Source organism: Tachysurus vachellii, chromosome 23 (assembly GCF_030014155.1).
Source record: "Tachysurus vachellii isolate PV-2020 chromosome 23, HZAU_Pvac_v1, whole genome shotgun sequence".
Classification (NCBI taxonomy): Eukaryota; Metazoa; Chordata; class Actinopteri; order Siluriformes; family Bagridae; genus Tachysurus; species Tachysurus vachellii.
In genome coordinates, this window is record NC_083482.1 from 17,034,102 (window position 1) to 17,042,904 (window position 8,803).

Consider the following 8,803-nt stretch of genomic DNA (forward strand, 5'->3'; position numbering starts at 1 on the left):
AATGACCGTGACTGAAACTAGCTATTATTTCTTTTTTTTTCTCTCACCAGGACCTCATTGTGTCTTATAAATATTTTTCTGCCAAATGATTTCTAATGAAATTCTCCTTTTTTTTTCTTTTACCTCAGTGCCTCACTCTATACACATCACTGACAGTAAAACAGCTTCAAATGGCAGGTTTATATCTGATGCGTTATTGATCCGGTACTAACACCTCAGTCACAAGGAGGTTTGACACCGTTTATGGAAGGAGTCTCCAGTGTCCAAGCTTTGGGACGATCAGAGGTAAAGATGGAACCTTTTTGTTTTCAGGCTTTTTTCTTGTTTGAAAATTCAACAAGCTGTGTTTTTTCTTTTCTTTGTTACTTCAAAAGAAGGGGCATGATAGCACAGCGGGGAGCTTTGCTGCCTCACAGCTTCAGGGTCAATCCTGTGGAGGTTCTATTCATTTTCTCCACATGTCTGTGTGGGTTTCTTCCAGGTTCAGCTGGTTTGGGGGCAGTATTTTGACTGGCATTTATAATTATACATAATCCCACTGTCAGTGTTTATAATGATTTATAATCCCACTGTCAGTGTTTATAATGATTTATAGTCCCACTGTCAGTGTTTATAATGATTTATAATCCCACTCTCGGTGTTTATAATGATTTATAATCCCACTCTGTGTTTATAATGATTTATAATCCCACTGTCAGTGTTTATAATAATTTATAATCCCACTCTCTGTGTTTATAATGATTTATAATCCCACTCTCTGTGTTTATAATGATTTATAATCCCACTCTCAGTGTTTATAATGATTTATAATCCCATATTCTGGTGTCACCCAGATGAGGATGAGGTTCCCTCTCTTCCCAGTACCTCTCCAGGTTTCTTCCTCATGTCAACTCAGGAAGATTTTTCTCAGCACTGTTTTGTATTTTATGTATTCCTGTAAAGTTGATTTGTGTTAATGCCTGCTGTTAAAAACGATATACAAATAAAAGTGAATTTTAGAAATTGAAAATTGAAATTGTGCATGTGTCCTGTAACAGACTGCTGTATCATCCTGGGTGGATTCCTGCATAATTCCCAGTGTTCCTGGATGCATCCTGACCTGACCTGACCTGACCTGACCTGAAAGTGTTTAGGGAACAGGAAGCTGCTTGACTGGTGGAAATTGCACAACATTAAATCTAACAATAGACACAAAAAATATTCTATAGATTTCAATTCAGTTTTATTTTAATTCAACGTCATCACACAGCAGCTTTACAGAAATCTAGAAATTATTTTTTAACATTTTAAAAACAGTATGAGGAATGAGGATGATCCGCAAAAAGCAACTGTTCTGTAAGAGGAATAAAAGACTTCAGCTGGTAATGTTCTTTATCTTTTAACAGCGTTCCACTGACTGTTTTATTTCTTACATTAATGACTTTTGTATTGCAGCAATTGTTTATGGTACAAAACAAAGTTCGTCTCAGACCTCGCTCTCGCTTCTTTCATCAGCTGTAAACATGAGACACATTCATCAGAAGCTGAGTTCTAGAGCTAACACGATTTCTCTACCTGAAAAGACTTCACACCTTAGTTTCAGGGAAAAGAAAAGGGAGAAAAATCTATAGTGTGGCTCACGCTATTATAAGCCAAGCACATTATCCATCTTGTGTTGTCAGGCAGCTTGTTGGAGGCACCAAAGGGAAACGTTGTTTAAAGACACATCCATTTTCTTTGCTGAATAAATAATCAAAGTCACTTTCTCGCGTTGATAGCGACAGACGCCGAGATCCCATGGCATCGCCCCGGCCTCCTGAATATTAATAGCTTGTTATCAATACTCTCTGTGAAAAAAACCTAAAATTCCCATCTGAGATAAATGCATAAGAAGCTCCTCTTTTGTGTACGACACATCTGCAGAGAGACGAGAAGAACACGCTCCACAATTATCCATTCTGATCCTGCATTACTCCAAATTACAGCCAGAAGAGGAGAAAATAAAAGAGTGTGAACAAAACAATCTGGCTGACATTTCCCATTTCCCACAATCAAACCCACCATGTAAACAGACCTGTATTTACTGCATCGGCGCTGTGTAGAGATAACGATTTGCTCCGCCCCTTCACTCGCTTTTCATTATTTATTCTGCAATAAAGCTGTTCCCACTTTGTAATCTGCCGTCGTTACACCGCGTCAAACGCATCGATGGAGGGAACAAAGATGACGGAAATATAAAGTCAAGACATCTTTTCCCCGATCATCAGAGCTTTTACAATTTTACAAAAAAACTATTTAAACTATTTAAAGAGTTTTTTTATCGTCTCCTGTCTAAATGTCGTGTTGCACGTTATGCAAATCAGCTAATTATAATAAAAGCGAACATTAGATGGCGTTACGTGAGTGTCAGCTAGACTCGAAACGGAAACACAAAATATTTAATGGAAAATAAGAGTTTTGTGTGAAATGATTGATTAGCGAGTAAATAAAACTAAAAGACTCACGATGTTAAATGGAACGACTAATTGTTCTCGTTTATAAATTAAACTAAACTTTCCAAAATATAATGTGAAGGAAAAAATTTAAAATTTAAGCTACATATTGTAATATATAACCACCTTCAACACAGTGACATTAAATATGTAAATTCCTTTTGAAAAAAATGTTTTTTGTTTTTTTGTTTTTTTCTTTTAAATTACTATCTTTAAACGTCAGAAACAAGTTTCCTTCATTTGACCTGCCTTTCAGTTGTGTTACTTTACACACAATCTCTGTTGTTGAGATGACTTTCAGCTCGCAGTAAATCACGCTGCCGGTGACCATCTTTGTTTTCGTGACTTTGTTCTCTATTTTAAATAGAAACAACTTCATTTGCATATTTATTAAAGCAAACACAAAATATTCTTATTTGAATAACGAAACGTGAACGCTATCAAATTGGTACATGTTTTATATCAGGACCTGTGTGTTTATATCACATAATCTACACAAAGGGAGAATATCGTCACTTGTTTTTCGACAAAGAAAATATTTTTTTTTTATTTTATTGTCAATTATTATTTCAGTTAGGTTTATTTTAATTGTAATTATTTTAATAATTTTATTATAACATCAAGGTTTGTTTTACTTTATGTATTTTATGCTGCTGGTATTATTTAGCTTCATTTTACATTTTATATAAAACATTTTTATAAACTTTACACACTCTACAGAGAGTACAACATGGAGACTGTTAACATTTCACATTCAATCACAGAAAGAGAAAAACTCCAATAAAATTACCATTTATTAAAATTGTTATTATCTGGAGAAAAAAAAGACATGCAGGAAACATTATTCATCCATTTTTGTATTATTATTTAGGTCTAAGATTTTTTTTATAGAACAATTTTTCTTCTTACATCAATCCTGATGAGTCATTTAGGCAAAATATTCCGTCTCGACAAGAGGATGTTTATTGACTAAAAATAGATCCGAGGATCATAAACATTTGGATATGTAAATATATGTTTTTACATTTTTTTGAATAGTATTTGAATATGTAAATGAGTTCTGGGAGCCCTTTTATCCAGGCATGATTTCTAGATCGTCTCAGAAATCAGCAGCATTGATGAAACTGATGGAACTTCAAATCAACTTCATATTGTACATAATGATCAGATCAGAGAGAGAGAGAGAGAGAGAGAGAGAGAGAGGGGATGGATTGTTTGACCCTAATTAATATTCATGACATCATTGCATCATCAGTGTTCTAAATTAAAATGAATATTTATATCTGCTGCAGTGATTTCCTGTGTGATGGAATTTTTTATTTATGTATTTGGTGCTATAGTGTGAACATTGTGTGTTTGACCCGTCTGTCTCTCTCTCTCACACACACACACACACACACACACACACACACACACACACATGCTGAGTTGCATTTTCATTGATTCCAGCTGAGAAGGAGAAGACAGAATGGTATCTCTATATCTCCCCTCCCTTTTTTTGTCTCTCTGCCGAACCCCCACCCGACACCACCCCACTCCACCACACCCCTCTGTCTACTATTCTGTTTCTTCTTGTCGTTTTTCATTTTTCTATCTTTTTTTCCACTTTCCACTCCCCTATTTATCCTTCAGCCATCATTCTGCCTTTCTGTGTCTTTCTCTCTTTTTGTCGTTGCCATCCCTGATTCCACATTTATACTAACTGTTCTCTCTGACAGCCAGTTGGTGCTGAAGGGAAGCTCACACACACACACACACACACACACACACACACACATTGACAGAACAGCAGCTCTGTGCATAATTAAACCTCAGCAGAGCTAAAGGACAGAGCGAGCATAATCTCGGCCAGAGGATCTTCCATAATCAACACGCAGCTAGGAGGAGTGGAAAAATAAATAAATAAATAAATAAATAAATAAATAAATAAATAAATAAAAGATGCTGATTCATAAGAGTTATTTGAAACACACACAGGCTTGTGCTCCTATTTTTATAGAGTATTAACACTGGGTTTTATTTGACTGTAAAAGTGCTGTGTGTTTATTAAACTCTAAAATTAACCACATCTTCATCCTCATCCTCATCCTCTCCTGATCCAACCTTAACATTAATTTTAATGCTAAAACCTGATCATAACCACAGCAACACTTTAACTTTAGTTACAGAAATCAAACCTTTATCTGATTAATGTTACCATTAACCTCATTAACTGTTACTCTAAATTTAGACACCAATTCTATCCCCAGTGACACAAACCCTAACCCCAATGACACAAACCCTAACCCCAATGACACAAACCCTAACCCCAGTGACACAAACCCTAACCCCAATAACACAAACCCTAACCCCAGTGACACAAACCCTAACCCCAATGACACAAACCCTAACCCCAATGACACAAACCCTAACCCCAATGACACAAACCCTAACCCCAATAACACAAACCCTAACCCCAGTGACACAAACCCTAACCCCAATGACACAAACCCTAACCCCAATGACACAAACCCTAACCCCAATGACACAAACCCTAACCCCAATGACACAAACCCTAACCCCAATAACACAAACCCTAACCCCAATGACACAAACCCTAACCCCAATGACACAAACCCTAACCCCAATGACACAAACCCTAACCCCAATGACACAAACCCTAACCCCAATAACACAAACCCTAACCCCAGTGACACAAACCCTAACCCCAATGACACAAACCCTAACCCCAATGACACAAACCCTAACCCCAAAGACTCCAATTCTAACACCATTGACTCCAAATCTAACTCCAGTGACACCAAATTTAACCAGATCCCAAATTAATGTCAGTGAGGTAAACTTTGGGTTTAACTTTGACCTCAGTGACACTAAACATACTTTACTTTATAAACATACATTAACCTAATAAACATACTTTACTTTATAAACATACATTAACCTTATAAACATACATTAACCTTATAAACATACATTAACCTAATAAACATACATTAACCTCATAAACATACATTAACCTAATAAACATACATTAACCTCATAAACATACGTTAACCTCATAAACATACGTTAACCTAATAAACATACATTAACCTAATAAACATATAAACTCAGTACTTCAGGATCTCATCTTTATAATCAGAATTTAAACGTAAAAATGAAAAATTCTCTTCATCTCATCTTCTCATCACAGGGTCCAGTGTCATATCTCTACAAGGTTAAAATCATTTTCTATTATGATGATCACAAGGACAAACTAGAAGACCATGCACACACACTTACACACACACACACACACAAACACACATGCAAAAATACTTGATTCATTTTTTAAATTAGGGAGAAAGAGAGTATGAGGCAATTCTGAGTGCAAATCTAACGTGATAAGGGGGAAAGGAGATATTAGGAGAGAGAGAGAGAGAGAGAGAGAGAGAGAGAGAGAGAGATCATGGAGGAGCAGAAAGGCTTTCAATCTCCTCTGCCATGTCATGACTTCCTATCTCAGTGCGATGTGTCACTTATCTGCTCTCTGCTAGAAATCTCCTTCACCAGCACTTAACCTTGCACAGAAGAAATACAAAATAAATAAATAAATAAATAAATAACCTCAGTGATATAAAACGGCACTCAATATCCACTGCAGCGCACCAAAAATCCAAATCGCTCAATTATCCCCCCTCAAACCGAACACATTTTCTGGCACAAAACCGTCACGACATTAACAGAGTGAGACAAAGAAATATTCATCACGTATTGAGCTTCTGTGGTCTTTTCCATCACACTCATGCAGCGAGACTCACATTAGGACAGCAGAATTAGCCGGAAAAGCATCTGCTTAATTCACCTCGGAGATCGAGCGCGCTTATTGCATTTGTTTATTTATTTCTTCTGATCAAAAGAAGCAACGATCCATTCAGAAAGGCCTTTTAATTGCTGCTCGTGAAAAATTGATACGCCGCCTTAGGACGTTTTATTGTGTCCCTCTGATGTGAGGGGAAAAAAGCGTAAGCGTAAAGCTTGTATTTACTTCACATGCTTGTGTGGCATTAAAGAGAGAGAGAGAGAGAGAGAGAGAGAGAGAGAGTAATTAGCTGATCTGCTGCCAAACCTCGGCTCGGAGAGCGTTTTCCACCTCGCTGAGGTTGAGGACGAAACCTCAATCAGCACTACGGCCCCGAAGTGCACTAAGCTAAACGATCCACTGGCAAAACGCAGTATGTCACCATCTAAACTCGGCCTGATGGATAACGCAACACTAATACTGCCTCGTGTTCATAGATTTAATCGTAGAATTGTAGAATTCTTGTTGATGATGAATAAAGCTATAGCGAGTGCATTGGTGCAGCGAGAGTGCTGAGTTAGGGTTAGAGGATGTTGGGGTCTGGGTTTCGACTAGAGCTCGCTACAGCATTCTTATAAAGCTTATAGGATTAGGGCTGTTACACAAGTCCTATAGAAGGTCTAGTTTCAAATACATAATAAAATAAGGAAAAAAAAATATAAAATGATCCAGGTTCCTCCAGAGGGACAAGTGAGGAACCTCTAAGATTTCTCTGTTTAATCTTTAATCAATTAAAAAACAAAACAAAAGGATTTACAGCGAAAAATCCCAGAGAAAAGAAGTGATTAAAAAAGAAAAGAAGGGAAAAAATGAGGAGAGGAAAAAATAATAAATAAAAGATTCATTGGAAATAAAAAATTGAAAGCAAGAAAAAAAGAGCATAGAAAAGTGAACAAAAAAAGGGAAAATGAAATAAAAACAGGAAATGTTTAAGAGGGAAAATGAAAAAAATAAGGAAAAAAGAAAAAAGGGAAGAGGAAAACGAGTGAAGAAAAATGGGGGAAGGAGGAGAATAAATAAAAGGGAATGGAAAGGAAAGAAACATCTGGAAATTTTTACAAAGTACAAAAACTCAGAGGTCATGACAGGAAGAGATTTTTTTTCTTGCTTTAAAAAAGAAAAGATGAAGAGACAATTCTGCGTTCTACTGAGGATTTAAAGTGATTTTCTTGTCTACAGTTTGACTTTCCCTGCGATCTTGAACCAAACACTGCACTTTGAAGGCATCTAAAAAGCATCAATCAGGAACCTCATCACTGTGGCACACACCAATCACAACCACATCATTTATCCCAAGATTTCTTCCCCATCCACCTTCATCACATCTACTGTGTGTCCACAGGTGAGGGAAAAGAACACAAAGATCCTGCTGTAGCCCTCACAAACACACACACACAAACACACACACACACACACACACACACACACACACACACACACACACACACACACACACACATTCTGTTCGCCTACAGGACTCCAAGATGATTCACAGCGCCCCCTTATGGTGTCCCTGATACAAAACTTTCACCTTGATGGACTTCCAAGCCAATGCAGTTCTTCACTGATGTGGACCAAAAAACATGAAGTTCTAAATAAAAGCTTCTAAAATGAGCCCCAGAGATTCTCCTGATTTTCCAGACACCACAACATCCCAACAAATTGCCTCACAGTTTGCCAAATTTCTATTCCACATCAGTTTATCTTTGCCTGAACCTCCTCCATCTTCTACACCACAATATAAGAACAAAATATACAAATTTTACAGTTTGCCCACAAAAGCACATTTGGTGAAAGTGTCAATAAACCATCTTGAGACTTTAAGCTCTAATCTATCTTTGGAGAATTACTAGTCCCCCCCACTTCATTCTCAAGTAGTCGAACTGCACAAACATTCCTAAAATTAGTTGTTTTTAAACCATAAATTCTGTTTTTTTGGGGGATTTTTTTCTACATGATAAACCACTCACCCTGCCAACGAGGATCGGATCGGGTCCAGAGAATTCCTCCAGCACAAACATTTGATTCCAAACCCATCCCCTTTTGGCCCGTTGGAGGACGCGTCGTCCTTCCGGGTGTGAAGTCTCGCTTTCTGAACTCGGCCTCATTTCTAAACTTTGCGACTGGTCGACAAACGGCACCGAGGAGCCGAAGCACACACACGTAATCCACGCCAGCAAGATCCGAGTCCACACGTCTCTCTGCATCTCCTCTCTCCGTTTCGGCATCTTCACAGTCCGGCTTTTCTAGATCTCTCCTTTCTTCTCCTTACTCCAGTTTTTCCAACTCGTTACTCTTTCCGTCCTTTTGTCCTGAAGCTCGGGTTCATGATGTCACAGAAAAGCTGCAGTTTGCCCCTCGATTGTAGAAAAAAACGTAATCCATCAAGCGTCAGTCTCCTGTGATGGATGGAAAAATGGAGATGGGAAAAAATAATTATTAGCTTCTAAATTGTGGAAGGTGGAGACAAGCTCAAGGTTCTGTGTATGTT

At 37.6% G+C, this 8,803-nt stretch overlaps 1 protein-coding gene across 1 annotated transcript in view; it reads right to left on the bottom strand.

The window, feature by feature from the left end:
- Nucleotides 1-8,803, bottom strand: part of cdh8 (cadherin 8) — a 116,267-nt gene that overhangs the window by 105,805 nt on the left and 1,659 nt on the right. The window contains exon 2 of the mRNA XM_060859595.1: nt 8,283-8,711. Within this exon, the coding sequence (XP_060715578.1) occupies nt 8,283-8,540 (258 nt within the window). The 5' untranslated portion in view covers nt 8,541-8,711. The remainder of the gene's footprint in view (nt 1-8,282; nt 8,712-8,803) is intronic.